At 40.8% G+C, this 18,364-nt stretch overlaps 2 protein-coding genes across 3 annotated transcripts in view; one reads left to right on the top strand and one right to left on the bottom strand.

Annotated features, from left to right (window-relative positions):
* Positions 1–2,562, top strand: part of DTNBP1 (dystrobrevin binding protein 1) — a 65,826-nt gene extending 63,264 nt beyond the window's left edge. For both annotated transcript variants that reach the window (XM_054381822.1, XM_054381823.1), the window contains one exon: positions 2,291–2,562. In XM_054381822.1, the coding sequence (XP_054237797.1) occupies positions 2,291–2,538 (248 nt within the window). In that variant the 3' untranslated portion in view covers positions 2,539–2,562. The remainder of the gene's footprint in view (positions 1–2,290) is intronic.
* Positions 2,563–5,537: 2,975 nt separating this feature from the next.
* JARID2 (jumonji and AT-rich interaction domain containing 2) overlaps positions 5,538–18,364 on the bottom strand; it is a 66,224-nt gene continuing 53,397 nt past the window's right edge. Inside the window, exons 11-15 of the mRNA XM_054381563.1 lie at positions 17,779–17,961; positions 11,835–11,965; positions 9,606–9,789; positions 8,087–8,194; positions 5,538–5,873 (exon numbers count right to left, since the gene is read on the bottom strand). Coding sequence (XP_054237538.1) covers positions 5,697–5,873; positions 8,087–8,194; positions 9,606–9,789; positions 11,835–11,965; positions 17,779–17,961 — 783 coding nt within the window. The 3' untranslated portion in view covers positions 5,538–5,696. The remainder of the gene's footprint in view (positions 5,874–8,086; positions 8,195–9,605; positions 9,790–11,834; positions 11,966–17,778; positions 17,962–18,364) is intronic.

The following is an 18,364-nucleotide window of genomic DNA, read 5'->3' on the forward strand; positions in this document are numbered from 1 at the left end:
CTCTGATCATTGTCTGAGCATGCAAGTAATTACAGAATCTAGGGCTGCATTCCCCTCACTGGCATATGTTGGGCCAAGAAGTTTCGTATCCTAACAACAAAATGCGTAGCTGGATTATCTAAGGAAGTCTAGAAACTACTAAGTGTGGTTGTTTTTTCCTAAATAGGTGTAAACCTATTAGTGTCTGAAAAAACTTTGCGTTTGTGCTGTAATCCAACTATTACAGCATGTATACATAGTGTAGATGTATTTCTTACACATATGCACATCCCCTGTAACATAACATTGGAGCACCAGCGCTCCGATATTCTAGCGCTGCAACCTTAATGTGGAGGTAGGAGAGGCTGACAGTGAGACTTGAACTCCTCTACAGTTCCTGCTCCAACAAGTTTTGTGAATCTGGCTGTTGTGGTTCCAGGTGATTCATTTCCCTCTGGATCAGAAGGGATTTTTCTGTTGGCTTTAAGGCCCTGGCAGCCTTGTATCAAGCCAAATAGACAGTAGCCTTCATTGTCAGAAAAATCAGATGGCTTAAATGCTAACTCTTTGTTTTGCTGTCAGTGGAGAGCTGGCTTGGCCAGGGCAAGATTGGTTTCACAATTTTACTGAACATCACAGAATGTAGGTAAGTTATTTTAGTAACTGGTAAGAAGCAAAATCAGATCAAGACATTAAAATGTTTTCAAATTTGTCTATAAATGCTGCCAGCTTATGGGCATTTGCTTTACCACATTTCATAATACTTGAGAAGTTGAACCAAAAAATTTACTCGCTTCTGCCGCTCCAGAAAACTCCTCCATGTGTTGTGTAAATTAGTCTAATGCATGCGATACACACAACATAAAGATAGGTATCTTTAGAAATATCTTTGTATCACTTGTAGTCAGTATAAATTCATGTCTGCCCAAGGAAGCACCTCAGCAGACCCTGGTAGACATCCTGAAGTAACACAGCTGGTTTGAGTGATGGAGTGGTTTCAGTCCAGGCACAGTGGTTGGCTGTCAGAGTTCTCTCCTATAACATTAATATCAACTTGTGTTGAACCTGGAGACCTGCTGAGGGTGTGATTTTCCCCTGGAGTTCCTGGGTCCCTGAGAGGCTAAAACCATGTCACATACAGGGCTTAATTGCTGTTTAGGTTCATAATTGTTTCATTTAGGTTCAGAATTTAAGGCTGCAGCTAATTAAGGTAAGAAATATGCCTGAGCAACAGCTAGTGTACCTTGTAGTGTCTAGTAGAACAAGCTGCTTTTGCCTCAATTTTCTAGTTACATATTAACTCTAACGTGTGGCAACACAAGGGAGAGCGCTCATAGAGCAATGTGGTGGGAATTGCTCTGCTAAGAGCTTTAGCAGGGGTAAGGTGTAGTGATCAGCTCATTGCCATCCAACCCTTTTGAAACCTTTTTATATAAAATCCCACAGGACTTTAAAGAATATTTGATCACTAAGGTTACTCAGTGCTGAAGCTGTGTACCCTGACTAGGGAGAAACCCATGTCAGGTGTCACAGGGAAGGGAAAAAAAAAATGGCTTTATTTGTCAGATCAGAAAGTGTTTAGATACTTTCCCTATTTTAAGAGAATAGAACGTGAGATGATTTCGAAATCTGAACTTTCAGACCACGAGCAAACACCATTGCACTGAACCTGCTTAAAAGATGACCTTTCGCATAGGGTATGCAGGAAACGTAGTCTTAAAATCCCATTGCTGTGCACTGGAGCTCTGATACAGCTTGTCCAGAGGAATTCTTTCATGCTGTGAGCAAGAATTTGTTACACTTCCCTTCCCCATCTGGATTTTCAGTCATAACTGGAGATAACCATCATTATCTATCTCCCAGGTTTATTTGTGTCATTCTGATGGACAGTTTGTCTGGAATGTTCCCCTCTTGGTGACAATTCTCAGCACATCCTGAAGGCTGAAAGGACTTTACCAAAATCGGAGTTAGGAGGATTAAGTGTAACAGGCTTGGCTAACAAGCAAGCTGGACATCAGTTACACCTCTTAACACTCCTGCAATCTTACCTTATTTGATCTCCAGCATTAGCAGAGATGGTAGTTAGAGACATACACACCGTTGGAATCAGATTAAAACCAGCCAATGGCCTCCAAAAAGCCAAAAGGCACCTTTTGTGTTGTGGGAGTGTTTTCCAATAGTGTTTTGCAGAAGCAGCCAAAGAGCCTCAATGCAGCTCATTAAGCTGTGTTGAGCTCAGCTAATACACTGACTTCTGAGTTAACTAGCTGAGCCACAGCTTGATTGTTGTTGTTGTTTTTCTAACTACAAGGGCCCGACTCCACCACCTACGTGAATGAGATAAGTCTTCAGGTTCCAAGCCAGTCTGAATTACGACAGAAACTGTCTTCGTTGTCATCAACCTGTACTGATTCTGCCAGCCAAGATGCAAGTGAAGGAGAATCTCCAGTTATTCAGTCTGATGAAGAAGAAGTTCAAGTGGACACTGCTCTTGCTGCTGTAACTGAAAGAAAGGGCACTTCAGATGTTAGTGATGAAAGTGACTCTCAAACTATTTGAATCTTAAACCCATATCCTTCAAGAATGACTTATGAATGAATGAACAAGTGAATGAAGAGCTTGCCTGTGTAACAATTTCCTAACCAAGCAGAACAGCCAGATCTTTCTACTTAATAATACTGCCTTTTTACCAAATTGCCAGTCATGTGGAGGTTGGATTTTTTAAACAAAACAAAAAAATGCCTAAAGCACATACACTTCACCAGTAGTCTTGGGGCTCAGGGGAGCAGTAAAACTGTTGTATATACTATGTATAAGAGAATTAAAGGGGAAAGATACAAGTTACTTTGACCACTAACCTTTAAATGGCTGAAATACTTAGACTGGATGTGTAATACTGAACTCAAATTGTTTCTTGCATGTTTTCAGCTGCTGCAACCCGAAGATTTAGATCCAAACCAAAATGAAGTTATTTTCTACTCTTTACTACCGTCTACCTACTGCCTTTGTCTACTAATGCAGCAGTGTCTCTTACATTTCTTACCCAGGACCAACTTAGTTATCGTAGGTGTTAAGGAAAAAAAAAAAGGAAACTGAAAGGGAGGAAAGGTGCATATTGAAATGTTACACTCCTCATGGAGAAGATATCTTAGCATTGTATAAACTTACTCCTCTTTGAAGATAAAATAAAGTATTTCTATCCCCACCATGTCTTTTACTTGATTACCCAATTACTATCTATGACAGTGAAGAGATGAGACTAATTCAGCAGTCAGAAAAAGAATGGTTATTTATACTGAGCACCAGTGTAATTTAATGTTCCGTGATCACATCTGCTGAGTACACTGATGCAAGCCAGTGCTGTAAGGGAAATAAACCTGGACAAATTATTAATTAAGGGCATACGTTCTATAAACCTTAGGACCTAGACTTGTCAACCTCTTACTGCCATTTTTTGCTACAGTCACTTTTTCTCTCTAAAATTGCAGTCTGAACTTGTCTAACAGCTGTTTCTTGTCAAGTCTCACACTCTATTTGCAGGGATCTGCTCTCCTTTGAGAAGGCTCCTGGCTTCTGCTCCTCATGCACAAGGGAAAGAACGTAATCAAAAACAGCGTAAGTAAAAGGATGAGTTGTGATGTAGATCCCTTCCAAAGACCTGCCCTAAAAAAGCTAACGGTTGGGAATGAGGCATCTCCTGCTGCTGCCAGCTGGGAAGTTGCCTATTTCCTTAAGGATTCACTCTATCTCCCCTCTTTGGGTAATGAAAGCTAGAAGTCCAGTACCTACAATTAGATATTTACTATTTCTGGAGGCATCTGTTAAAAGTTGGGTTTTTTTTGAAGGAGCTGACTTTACTCACTTTCCAGAAGACAGACAAAATGTCCAAAAAAGTTTTGTTTTTTTATTAAACCTCGTAGTACAAACCTGGAAAGTAAACAAAAAACTGGCAATAAACAACATGAAGTCTTTCCTTGCAAGGAAAGAGAGCAGAGCAGCGCTAATAAATTAAATGTCAAACTGTAAGCCATAGTCAGAAGTTTACTGTCAATAGGGAAAAGTACACAGCAAGGCCATAAAAACCAGACAACCACATTTGAAAACACTTGACTCTGTTTATGTTATTGTTAAATATCCCAAAACAGTTCAGTCTTCTGCAACAACAACCAACAAATTGTATTATAGGACTTTCCTGACAGTCACCACTGGCAAGCTCAGTGCAATATGGGTAGCTACGGTATTGTTGAATTCAATTACGAAACAAAACAGTTTGTGAAAACATTTTCCCTTTTTTATTCCACACATACTGTACACGCAACCAGAAAAGGGCAACAGCTACTCCATTATTATTTTTTGTTGTTGTTCAGTGATGTAAGCAGCACTTATAAATGTTACAAGAAAAACCCTGTAAGCATCCAATCCAACCGATGAAGAAAGTGAAACGTAAGGCTTTTCTTCATCTTGTCTCTTCGCCACCCCTCCCCCCACCCCAAGAAAAGGCTCAAGTATTTAAAAAAATTTACAGGCATATGTACAAAAGGTGTGATAATTTTTTGTTTGTGGTTTTTTTTGTTTGTTTGTTTTCTTTTTTTTTGTTACAACATGAAGAGAAAAAAATAGACAAGATGAAAGCAAATGCATTTTCACATTCAAAAGAAATATGCAGACCTGCTAGTGGCTCTAAGTGTGATCATATAATGAAACTAATTCAAAACAAATTAATGCTTGACTGTGTAAAAGGTGTGAAAAACAGCAGTGGAATGGAAATGGAATGTTAGAAAGATTGCACGTCTATGACAAAAGAAGCACTTATGGCTTCAATCACTTTTTTCTTTTTCTTTTTTTTTTCTTTTTTTTTTTTTTTTAAGGATGCTATTGAAGGGTTTTTTTGATAAAGTAGCCAACAGCACCAAAAAATAACAGAATGGATTTCCTAATGAAATCAGGCACAGTTTTCCCTCACGTGACTCCTCAAGGCAGGCAGTCTTTTTTCCTCCTTTCCCCCCCCCCCCTTTTTTTTTTTTTTAAATTATTATTTTTCCCCCTCAAAACAGATGCATAGTGATGTGCTGGTAAAAGAGAACATACTCCAAATCTCCTCCTTTTGCCTACAGTTAGGAAACAAAGTCCATCTTCAGCTGCCATAACCTCCCAAAGAAAGTGTGTATTCTCCAAGTTAAAAAATTACAAAACTCATCTTGCCGTGACAGAATAAAAGACAGCCAAAGTAAAGCAATTTCTTTCAAGGCTTTTTGTTTTTTTGACTCCTATCCCTTTTCTCTCTAGAAAAATCTGCTCACATGACTGGAGAACAAATTAGAAAACACATCAAACTTTAACTTATTCCAAAAATGGGTTCAAAGCCTTTTTTCACAGTTATCGAAAAGGCTTTACTTTTTTTTTTTTTCTTTTTTTTCTTCCCCCCAGCCATGGGGACAATACAAATCAGTATTTTATCAGCCCCTGGCCGCTTTTAAATCAGTGAACATACGGCAGTTTAAAAAAATCAGACTGCTGTATCTATCTAGTCTAAGTACAAAAAAAAATTCAACAGTTTAATGCTAAAACAAAATTAGTTCTCTAAAACCAGAAGAAAATCTTCTTTAGAGCTAGTGCAAAGACAGCTTGTATTCTACAGCAAGTACTCCAAACTATGGTATAATAATTACAAAAAATATATATAAATTGACAAAATGAGAGTGTTGGCATCTTCAGGATTAACTTGAAGCACTTTTGGATGAACTGGAGGATGAAAGCCTAGATGATGGCACGTCAACTGTTGCTCTCTTACGAGGTCCTCTTTTTGGTGTGGGCTTGCTGATACAGTTCTCAATGCTGCCATTTTTACCAGATACTTTTCCACAGATTTGATTGACTAAACTGATTATTTGTTCCTGTTCAGGAGGAAGTGGGAAAAACAAAACAGAAATTAGCATCTGCTCCTTCTCCAGACACTTTTGATGGACAGAGTGCTGTCTTTTCCACTGAAAATGTCTAACTGGGGTGGGGGCGAAATCCTATGTATTTGAAAACCAAACAGAAGCTTCGCTCATACACTACTCCCTCACAGTCAGCAGTCTGGTAAAGAGCACTGTGTAGTGCTCCAGATACTGCCCTTGGTGAAGTTCCCCCCTCCAGACTTACAAGACAGAACTAGAAATGCCTGAGCTCTGGCCCTTAAGCATGATGAGAGAAGCTGGGCCGCAAGGCTACATCAGAAAAGTTCTTTGGATGCAATTTAAAACCCACTGCTGAACAGGGTTACAAATAAAATAACTGCAAATCCACGGTAACATTGCTTATAATAATTTACTGTTTACTAAATATTTATTTTATATTGAAGGGGAAAAAAATCCACTTCTTTCTTTGTGCCACTGTTGAGGATCGTAACATTAATCTGACGCTTTTTAGGATCTCTGGGTGTCCAGGTGCTCTGAGGCCATGTATAGCAAAAGCCAGCTTGCAGCCGCAAAGGAAAAGGGCTATAGGTCCATGGCTCAGAGACAGGAGTCATTGGAGCTGTACATCGAAGTGTCTGAGCTCTAGTGACGCTCCTGATTCCATTGCACTCAGGGATTTGCTGAAATCTGGGGAGAAATTTTTCTGAGCTGGCTATCCCATCCTGATACAAATGTTGAGAAGTTTTGTTGCGCAAAGGTGAAATAGCATCTTAGTTAAATCTCACAATTAAATAGATTTAACAAGTGGCTTGCATTTGAGATGCACGTTCTCTCTCTCCCTGTTCACAGCCCTCAAAAATACCTCTGGAATAACAGCCAGGTGTATAGTTAGGATCTGCCCCACAAGTTTTCTTGCCTTTGCCAGCACTGTCTAAAATACCTCTTTGCGCTTATCTTTGCTAGGTTTTATAACTATTGTCTGTCATTCTGCTGGGAAGAGCGGCTTTGAAAACCTCATCAGGAATTAATGGATCTGTGAAAACAAAGGATGCAAGGGGCTGAGCAAACTCAAGAGTAAGAGAAATACATTAAGATTTCTCAGTATCTTCCTGAAATTCTTCAGTATTTGTCACATTCCACAGGCACTTTCACTGTTGTCTGGGCTTCACAGGTTGTACTTACTCATAAACATCTACAGTACCTGATCATAGGACTGTTTGGGTTGGAAAAGACCTTTAAGATCATGGAGTCCAACCATTTTCTAACTCTACCAAGAGTCTGGTGGTAAACCATGCCCCTTAGCTCTACAGCTCTGTCTTTGAAATACTTTCAGGGATGGTCATTCAACCACCTCCCTGGGGAGCTCATTCCAGTGTTTGAGAACTCTCAGTGAAAACATTTCTGATACCAGAACAGAGACCACAGTTAAAAATAAATGAAACTACAAGGACATGGTATTACTCTGACCTTTTGGTTCCCCCCCCTCCCCCCCATATCCCTATGCATATACACCAAAAACGGCAGAGAAGCCCATCTTACAAAGCTGTTCATACCAGCACTGCTATCCAAGAGCTGATTTTGTAATTCCTTCCACTGCTTCACTATCCGCAGTTTGGGCCACCACTCCCTTGCTCTCTGTTCCCTACCCATCCCATCACACACGATGGACAAACAGAGCTGCCTGTGCCAGTGAAGGGGCATTATCTGACTGTACAGCAGTGCAGCATTAGCCCAGGTCCCAGGCACAGTCCTAAATCACCAATCCAAGTTCTGCAACTATTCACAGTCACATTTGTGTGATGCCATTACTGGACATTTCATCTACAAGTTTGCTTTAAAGAAGGTTCAGACTGGACTGTAAATCAGCATAACCTTTCAGTTTTTGCCAGAGAGAAGTTGTCCTAAAGCACAGAGGTTACCATAAATTAACCAAAGCACAGCCTCATGTTCTGCAGCATCTCAAACCATCTCGAAGTGGTTACTCTGTTCCGTAACAACAGTCACACAGGTTATGCTTCAGATTTCATCTCTGTAATCATGTTTCCCTCTATTTCTTTTACTTTGATCATAATAAAGCACCTTCTTCCCACAGCAGAAAAACCCAAGCAGAGTCTCCTGAGACCTTGGTAGGACAGGGGCAGAGTTAAGTCTCCTCCAAGGTGTCAGTACCAAAGCTCAGCGGCATCACAAAGCTGCACTGTACAGACCTCATCGTAACGGTACATCATTTTCAGTCCGCGACAAGACTTCTGTTTTTCCACATGCCGCAGGGCACACTCCAAGCAGAAGACAACATTTTCATTCTCCTGCACCACCTATAAAAATACAGAGGGGGAATAGGGGAAGAAAATGCCATCAGCTCCCAACTGCAGCCATGTTACATACACAGCGTTGAATTCTTGTCTGAATCACTAAACCTCCATTTTCCTACAAGTCAGTGGAAGGAGGCATAAAAAGTGATTTTTTAAGTGCTAATCTTAGCAAATATTTCCAAGTTTAAAAAAAAAACAGCACTAGTAATGAAAGGCAAATCCAAATAATGACACATGCATAAGGCATTATTGGTACCTATAGCCTAAAGACTGCCTGAAAGCAGCTGTTTCCCATTACTTCTAAACGCTGTCGACTAAGCTTGGCCACAGGATTCCTCCCTCAGCTACTGTCTCATTCAACAGAGGTCACTTTTGTTCAGCTGGCCACCTGCCAATCCTACACATTGAGTGTGGAATCTGACAGTTGACTTTTTGTCCCTTAGTGCTGTTAAGAGTGATGAGGAAAAGTCCTTCCCTCAAATATATTGTTCCCTCCAGAGCGAACAAACCACAATTAAGAGAGTTTGGTTGGGTGATTTTAAATCAAGCTCAAAGTTACTTCAAACCAGTACTGCTTAAACAGTGGTCTAAGAGATGTATAAACTCAGTTCTCTCTTAGCAGCTACAGCTGCTCATTTAACAGTTACATTGCATTTCCATCAAAAATCTTAGCATTTGTAACCGAAAAAGCCTAAGAGATGACAGAAAACAAGGGCTGAATATAGACATGCACTGTATTATATTTAAATGTCTGATCTTGGAATTCAGCTTTCCCTAAGATTGTGGAAGGGGCTTCGGGTAATGTTGATGAAATTGCTGGATTTCTAGGTGTTCTACATAAAGCCAGAAACCTGAAAGTTTCACCACAATGGTTAGCGCACCATAAGCCAGCAAGCAACTATTTCTGAAAAGACAAAGTTTAGGGGCAATACTTCTGTTCTTGAACAGACAGGCTGGCAAACCATCCTCTCAAGAGAAACACCTACCTTGAGATTTGGCTTGCAGGGAAATTGTCACAGTACAGGCTGTAGCTGTATGCCTGAAACCCAGGGCATGTATTTGAGTTGATAGCTCATCCCAAGAATTGTTCTGCCATGACTTACTACTACTGGCAACCTGCAGATATCTTTCTTACCCCCTCCTAGTCAATGCAGGCACGGTCATGAGTGTTCAAGAGCAGCCAAGTGACTTGAGCAGCCCTTTCTTAACAAAGGGATGGAAGCTAGCTGAGGCTAACTGTTGTCTCCTGTCACTGCTGCCCAAGGTGATACATGTTCCAACACACACCAAATCAACACCTCTGTCTTGTGTGGCATGTAAGCGATGACTCTCTGGTCATGTGCTGTCTCTCAAACGCTTACAGTACATTAGAACAGGGGGACAGTACTCGGTGATGGCAAAGGACTTTACTCACCATGGAAAGGTAGCAGAGGTGCTGACAAATCTGACATCTCCTCTCTGACGTTTCTAACTGCAACCACTTTCGAGGCTTTTTCTTTCCATCCACCCCTGTGCTGCTGCTGTCGTGGCTGCCATAGCGCGCTGAAGAATGGAGACCTGCCTCGTAAAGCTGCCGCCGCTGCCTCAGCTCCGTGTCCCTGTGAATATTTTATGCAATTACACATTGGCATCACCTCTTGCCACCAGAAAGCCACATATAATCACCCTATTACCAGGCTCCTCACTGAAGCAAAGCCCTGAGTGTTGGAGGTTGGTGCTGTTCCCTATGCATTGGTGAGAGACAGCCGGTACCACAGAAAGGCTGCTAAACTGCAAAAGCTGTCTCTGGATTCTAACAGCGACCACTGTATCAAGCCAGTGGTTCTCAAACTGCTCCACAGAGAACTGGTGACTGCAGAGTACTTCTTGGAGGTCGATGGTTGCTCAGGGCCATGTGGAGAGTCAGGAGATGTGGCTAACAAGACTGTCTATTCCTGCAGTTGCCAAAAGCCACTTTGAGGAGGAGGAGCCGTTGCTGTCAGGAATAACATAGCCACCCTTCATCAGGAGGCAGAGATGAACCAAGGACCTGCTGCCATAAGGCACTTCAGGCAGGAAAGGGGAAGCAGGGCAAGTGAGTGTGCCAAAACCCAAAGATCTTGCTGTACACCCAGGGGATAAAGAAGGAGATGTCAATTAGAAATAAAAACTAAACCCTCCGGCCGCCCTTCACCCAGTGTCTGCACAGTGAACAGTACTTCCCATGCTGAACTACACAGCACTAGGAGAGCAGGTCAGTTGGAGCTGAGTGGAAGACATCAAGTGTGGAGTGAGCTGAGCAGATGGAAGAGAAGAGTAAAAAAGCTCACCACCAGACATAGCTGAAGATGGGTGGAGAGCCAAGCTAAGCACATGGCATGGGCAAAATGAGCAACCAAGGCAGATCAGGAGAGGAGGCAGCAAAAGACAGAGACAAAACAAGCAAAATAAAGCAAAGGAAAAAGACTATGGTACAGTATTCCACTTTGGTGTGGGGTTTTTTTTTTTCAAGTTGTGTTGTTTGGGATTTTTGTTTTACAAAAGCAGCCACAGAAAGGACCGATATCCTCAGAGAATTCCAACCTAACCATAAGAAGAAGTTTGAGAACCACTCTGATAGAGGTCGATGTGATGGTCTAACAGCAAGCACCAACATCTGTTTCACCTTTCACACTTGCAGACTTTTCCTCTTCAAGTAAACAAAAAAAAAGAAAGAAAAAAGGGGGGCAAAAAGGCAAAAAAGCACTTGGAAGTTATCATTCCCACAGGGAAACCAGCTGCAGGTAAAGCAGTCAGCACACTTCGTTGTATTTCTTTCTGAACACTAGAACAATACATGGGCTGGTTTCCCCTTCAGTTTATCATTGGAAATTTTCCAAATGAACATGCTAGTTATTTAAATACAGTTTGTAGATTCCATTCATCAAAACTTTCTTGACATCTCGAGTACCAGTTGTCACAAACTTGAAAGATAGGTAGCAACTACATGGTAGGGAACAAAAGAGAAGATCATTACACAGGAAGCCAGGCAACATTATACCCTAAACATGTTTCCTTAATACTGGAGAGAGAAAGGAGTGTGAAGGTTCTTTTTCCTTAAAACACTCAAGTACTAATTCAAGATGTGTTAGCACCCATGCATAAACCGCTCATTTATTCAGTGCTTTAAATCAAGACAACTTTCTGTACACAAAGTACCTTCTGACACTGTAGTATTAAACAATCTTGATGCTGAAGACAAGGGTTCCTGGTGCAAAACCCATTGCAGACATGGATTGATGGTGGCTACTGATGCCAAGAGGCTGAAAAACTGAAGAAAGGTATTTAACTGCTTGGCACTGTGTAGCTCACCTAAGGCATCAGGAAATCTTGATGCTCAGCAACAAGAATAGGCAATCCCAAGGCAAACTGTAGTTCTAGTTCTTTGATGGTGCCCAAAGTAGGGAATTCTTATGAGCAAGACATCCTAACCATGGGTACCCTCAAATTGGATACAGCCAAGGAAACTGCTTCTTCCATGTGTGGCTGCTTTCAGATATGTTTGTTGGGCTTTTGCTTGGTTAAGCAGGTGAAAGACATGCGTCTGAGAGGGTTACTCACTTCATCCACCTCTGGAGTCTGTCAATGAAAACAAAATAGGTATTACAAGCCCCCAATTCGTTACCTGAGCTCTCCAAGAAGTGATGATATCGTACTCAGAGTCGACCCATTCTCCTTTTTTGCTTCTGCTGTTGCAATCTGATAAAGCAACTTTTCCATTGAAAAGGGTTTGGCTATACGTCGTCTCTTCATTTCCTGGGACAGAAATTACCAAATTAGTCTGTGAACTAATTTGAAAATAAAGTTATCAAGAACAAATTCAATGTAGCAAAAAGAAGTCTTTTAAACCAAGATAAAGCAAGGACTTCTTTAAAGTACTTATGTTCTTGACTTACATCCAGCCCATAACTTCACACTGAAATACATTATAAATCAGTCCTTTCAGTGGAGAAAACAATAGGAGAAATGTGAAGAAAATGAGAAAATGAAAAGGAGGAAGATGCCCAGGCACAGGTCACCATGCCATTCACTTAACTGGAAGAATACCTCAAAATTCCCTCCCCCAAAACTCTTTTCAGGTGGAGTCCAAGAGGAGTAACTCAATTGCTTATGCTCAGCAATATGCTATTTGCATGCTCAGCCAAGCAGTAAAATCTAGTCTTCTGAGCTGCTTGAAATCCAATATTGGAATGATTTACATCTTTCACAGCACTGAAGATATATTAGGTGCTTACGAATTAAACAGAACAACTAGCAACAGATGCCGATGTCAGGGAGAAGAGACAAAGGCCAAGAAAGAGGGTTTGTTTCAGTTCTGCTCAGTTTTGCCTGTTACCAGTTCCCTCTCTGCAAGCTTCTAAACCTGTCTCCTTCCTTCCCGTCAATACAAACTGAGCGATTTTGCTAGTTTTAGTGCTTTTTATAACTCTCATGTAGGTGAATTCCTTTATTTACTCTTTGGTAAGAAAAAGTCAAGAGTTTTCCCAGTGTCTGAAGAGGTATACTTTGTTTGATATAATGTCTGACAAGTTTCAACTGATGCCGATGCTGAAGCACAATCCCATTTTGGCTAAGAGTTAGGCCCACCAAATACTTACTCCCCACAAAAAAAAAAAAAAAAAAAAAGATTTATCTTTAAACTTAATTTTTTAACCTTAATTTTTTTTTGCAACCCTCATTACATTCTCTTCCTATTTCTTTTACCAAAAGAAATCTTAATAATTTTAACAGCATAGATTGCATGCATTGAAGTGATAACTAATATGTATGAGTAAATGGATTAGTAACCTTTGGTAATCAAAAAGCATTCAAGAAGGTACTATGTAATAAAAGCAGTCTTCAGAAGGTTCTGTTAGAGCCTGTATGGGGTTGGAGCAGCTGCAGTTTTAAGGTATGCTGTGAGAAGTTCTGTTGCATGTTAGATTTGCTTAGCATATTGTCTGAGGCTGCCTAAGAACAGCTGCCTCAAGCCAGACCAAGAGCTTGTACAGGCAACACACGTGGCTGGGATAAAAGGACACAGTGCTGGAGAAGAAAAGCAAGACATGTCGCTGCTGGCTGGCAGCTCAGGGACCTTAGAAGCCCAAGATGGGTCTGTGCTGTGTTAAGCACAACTCACTGGATCTGTGCATTCGTCTCAATTGCTGAATCTGTATACAGCTTTCTGTTCCATACAGTACTGAAATGCACAGATAAGTATTTTGAAACAGACTTTTGTTTGCCTTTGACCTGCCGCCTAATCGTTTCTTGTAATGACACGTATTTCAATGTTACAGGAGACAGCTAACATTCATATAATTATCATCATCCTGCCACTTGTGATCTGGTCTTACTGGTATACGTGTCTCTCAGTCATTAATTTTCAAAGCTGAGTAGTCGTCTTATATGCAATACAGAGGCTAATCCATGCCTTTAATCATCAGCCTCCACTGTGCTTTTTCTAGTTCCTCTATATTCCTTTCACAAGTAGGGATTCAGAATTGCTCACATGTTCAGGCCATGGCCAAAGCAAGAGATGACACAGTGACACAGCAATGTTTCTGCTTCGCTCTCTAGTCTCTCCTTGCAATTCCTAACATTCAATACATATTTTTTAAACCTTTCTGGAGCACTTGGCTGCCAGCCCTGTAGGAATCCAAAGATCTCTCTTCTCAGTAGCTAGAGCTCATTCAGAGACCATCACCGTGTCCATCAAATTAGCATTACTTTCTACTTACGAGTCATTTAAAATACATCCACCCATTTTTTCACTCATCACAAAATCTTTCTGTAACACCTCATAGCTTGAATTTTTACTGTCATTACCATTAATATCCTCAGTATAAAGGACCAGTTTTGCTATTCATTTCCCTTTCTACATTATTTACATATATGTTGAATTGTAGTGGTCTTAGTACAAATTCTTGAGTAGCACAGCAAGAGACCCCCCTTCCATAATAAAAACTGCCATGTGTTCCCATTCATTCTCTCCTTCTGTTTAAATCAGTTAGTTTTCACTGTACAAAATTCCCCTCTTCAGCCCACGGCAGGTTCACTTCTTTAAGAGCCTTTTCTGAGGAACCTCACCAAAAGTCTTCCAGTAAAGTAATGCTCACAGTCAAACGGATCTGCTTTGTCCATCCATCCTTCCAAGTTTCCAGGCCTGAGGACCACAACCTTGCTGCAAAAAAATCATGTTGTTGTATTCTTTTCTACATTTATTTTGGTCTGGCCTTTAGGAAGTTATTCTTCAAAAATCTCTTTTTGGTCTGCAATGTGTGTATTGACAGGCATCTTGCAAGAGTGGTTGTTTTATTTGCATTTTCATCTTCTGGATACAAAAGGGATTTATTTTGGTCTTGCTTCAAACAGACTGCTTTCTCCTGGTGTTTAGCCATGCCAAGTTTAGTGGAGGTTTGCCTTTTGAAATTCTTTCTTGCTAGGCAATGTGCAAGTGTTGTGAGCCTCTAACCCAGCATCTTTAAACAATTTTTATGCTGCACGCAAACACTTAACCCTTCTTTCTGCATTTGCAATTTAACAGGCCTCCTTGTTTTTATACAAGGCTGTCTTTTGAAATCAAACACCACAGTAGTGGAGATTTTGCCTTTTACTGCTCTTTCAAGATTCTTAAATCTCTGCTCACCATCAGAGCACGGCTCCTTCATAATGTTTTGACCTGGGCTGCACCACTGCTAAGAAGTGAGACTACATTTTCTTCTCCTTGCATGGATTTCCTGACTAGCTGCTCCCTGAAGCCATTTTGTTTTGGTAACACACACCACCACAACCATCCTCCTAATTAGGAGGAGGATGCCAACATTTCCCATCATCATTGTATGTTCTGGCCTCCTCTAGTACGACACAGGCTATCTGTACACACCATCCAGGATAGCAAAGGAGGAGGAGTGAATGTGCAGGGCAATACAGTTGACAGTGAGGATCCAAACATCCACAGGGCATGCATGTGTAAATAAAGCCGATGGATTTACTTCAGAATGGTCCAGCCTGGTCCTGTGGTGACACTGCCACTGGTGTCTGGAGGACAGCAGGTGCACTTCTGTTAGTGCCTCTTCCCATGTGGTTTCATTTGAAAACAACAGAGTCTGCTCAGGCTAACACAGCTCTATGATGGGAACCAAGGAGTGGTAATTGTGTGGGGTTTTAAAGGCACATTCTTCCCCCAGCTAAGACTTGGGGATGATATGTACAAAGATCTTGCTAGCACCTGGGCTGGACAGTGCTGATACTATGCTTTCCCTATATAGGATAGAAAGATCAGTGTGCAGGGATTCTGTCACTGGTGACAGACTTAAACCTGGAGCATTTGACTACAAGCTCTTTCCTGTGTGTGGCAGTGCTGCTCCACCTGCATCACTAACTCCATCTTTCCTATGTCCTTTTTCCCCTGCTATTATGGTACTGGCTGAGTGTCTTCCTTTCACCAAGTTTCTAGTAGGCCATATACCACCTAAGCCTTCCTTTAAAACCAGACATTCCTTCTTACTTCCAAACCTCTAGACCAGAGTGCTTTCATTTAATCCAATATTCTGCTTTACTGTTTCCTAAATGACTTTTCCTGACTTTGCCCAATGCCTTATCCAGTGGTATGGAGTTACCCCTTTGCCACTGCAAAACACAAACTCTTCCACTACACCTGTAAACATTCTCCTTAATCCTTAGTTTAACATTTCAAGAGTACTCAGGGTGTTTTAAAAAGCCAGCAGCAAGCCGGTTCCACATACAGTTAAGGTGAAACCTCTGTCTCTTTATGCAGGCTTTTATACAAACTCTTTTATTCCAGCAATTACCCCAACTCCTTATAAACTGAAATCAATGCCATTTTGGATGCAGAATTTCATTTTGCCATATATTAAAGGAGATCGAGTATTCATTCAATACAGAAATGAAACAACATCATTTAGTAATATAAAGAAAGTCACTATAAAAAAATAAGGTCACAGTATCACAGAAGGAAAACAAGGTAAATGCATCAAACAGCTGAAAACTGTCAATATTGCTGAAGAGAATGGACAGACAGGAAGGTACAGTTAGTTGTTTGTCAGAGTTCATTAACGGTCCAAAAGGAGAATCTTGCTCCTTACACAGAACTTCTCACAGCCTCTGCAGAGCACAGTCCAGGCCAGCCTTTGAAAATGGCAAAGTGCCTTGGTAAAAGTGGAGGAACCATGGAAGAATTTCCAAAATTTAAGGGAGTTCAGAACATCGGATAGTTGAGGGAGGAAGAAGGGAAATAAGAAGAAAGAAGGCAGCAAAGAACAATGTAGTAGGTGTTTCCAGGGTTATTTTGATACAAACACATATCTGTGGTTCTTGTAAAGTTTGAGGGAGCTGTGAATTCCAATTTCCAAGGTAGGTTATCACAGATTGGAATCTGTTGGATTTTCAGTCAACTTATATTTACCCAGTGCAAAGCTCTTAAACATTAACCAAAAGAAACTGTTCTTCAGAATTTGAGGCACCAATAAGAGCTTTTTAATTGCTGCATAGTGATTTCTGTCTCTTACAGGAGTGGCATTTTCACAATATCAAACAGGTGTTCAATAGAGCAATAAATACGGCATACAGAGTTAATATTAACTGTGTACCTTCAGACAGAAGAGGTTTACTCAGAATTTTCATTCCTTACCTACACAGATATACAATTCCCACCTTCCCCTGTAATAAATCTGTAGTAAAATAACCTTTTATTTCAAACTTAAGTTAATATATAGTTAGTATACCCAGGCTAGAAGAATTCTATTAAAGCCTAAAGAATCAAATCCTAACTGTGGATATATTACATTTAATTACTTACTACTCACTTGGTCTGAAGTTGTAAATGGTAATTTTCTAGTGGTTTAGCTACAAAACACTACCAAAATAGCATCTGTAACCCATAGTGTATTTGAGGAGGTCAAGAACATAACTATTGATATGTATTCTTTGTCTAAGAACACAGAAACGTACCCAAAATCTCGATGAGTGGACAATTCGCCTGTTTGTTTCTGCAGGCAAACTGCCTCAGTTTAGTTGTGTGAAAAGGGAACAGGAAGGGGTTCTTAGTCTCAGATAGGCTGTCAGTGAACTTAAGGATTTTCAAGTCAGTTAAAATTGAAATTGCCCTGATCAACAGCTTTTCCTGAAGGAAGCGGCAGAGAAAGACAAGCAATACAGTTGTGAGTATTAACTGACTGCCTATCATAGGAGCTGCAAGCATAGTTATTCAGATATTTGCACCTGAGATGCCACTGGTTCTAGAAAACATCACTTAAAAAAAAATTACTAAGCATAATACAATACGTTATCATTAGCTCTGAAGGAATTTTTGAAAAGCTTCCTAGGAAACTGGCCTGCAGGTATAACAATCATCTGAATTTCCCAAACAGAAGTTTTCAGCTGTCAGTTATTAACTCAGTTGCTTTTCTGAAAACACTGCCCTGCAGAAGTCGTTCCCTTTTGTAATTTACAGTCCACAAAAACAGATGCAGTTGTACTAGTCTGCAATGCTACCAATCCTGGAATGTCGGATTTGCTGTTGTTTTAGATGGCAAGGCCATGAATCCATTTTAACTCCTTTCTCAACTTACCTTGGCTGTTTTAAACCCCATACTTGTCCACTGGGTGGTAGCAAAGTGCACCGATTCAGAAACACTATAGCCACAACACACTTTAGAGACAAAGGATCCAGGAAAACAGACAACAAACTGCCCGCTCTGCTGTACAGTACGGTGCACCCTGATCCCCTCCTTACACAAGATTTCTGGGGAGATCTAGAAAGACATAAAAACAAAACAAAAACAAACAAAGTGGGGGGAGGGGGAGGGGAAAAAGGGAAAGGGGGGGGAGAAAGAAAGCCAATCAGAACTTTTACAGTTAAGAGTCCCTTTCTTGCTGGGTATTACCACATGCTAATTGAGGAAAAAAAGCTGTGCACTGCTAACAGCCCAGCTCTGTTTGCAACTCTTCCCTTCTGAAAATCTGAAGCTTAGTGTTTGGAGTGAGAATTACAGAAGTGGCTCCTTTGAAACCAAAAACTTAAACTCGTATTTGCCAAGCAATCTCAAACACAAAGCCTCAAAGCAATACTACTGGGAAAGCAGCACAGACCATTCAGTTTTGCACCCAAATCTTTTCAGACTTGGCGTTGAATCCATCTTGCTAACTTCTGTTAGG

This window comes from Indicator indicator, chromosome 6 (genome assembly GCF_027791375.1).
Source record: "Indicator indicator isolate 239-I01 chromosome 6, UM_Iind_1.1, whole genome shotgun sequence".
NCBI classification, from domain to species: Eukaryota; Metazoa; Chordata; class Aves; order Piciformes; family Indicatoridae; genus Indicator; species Indicator indicator.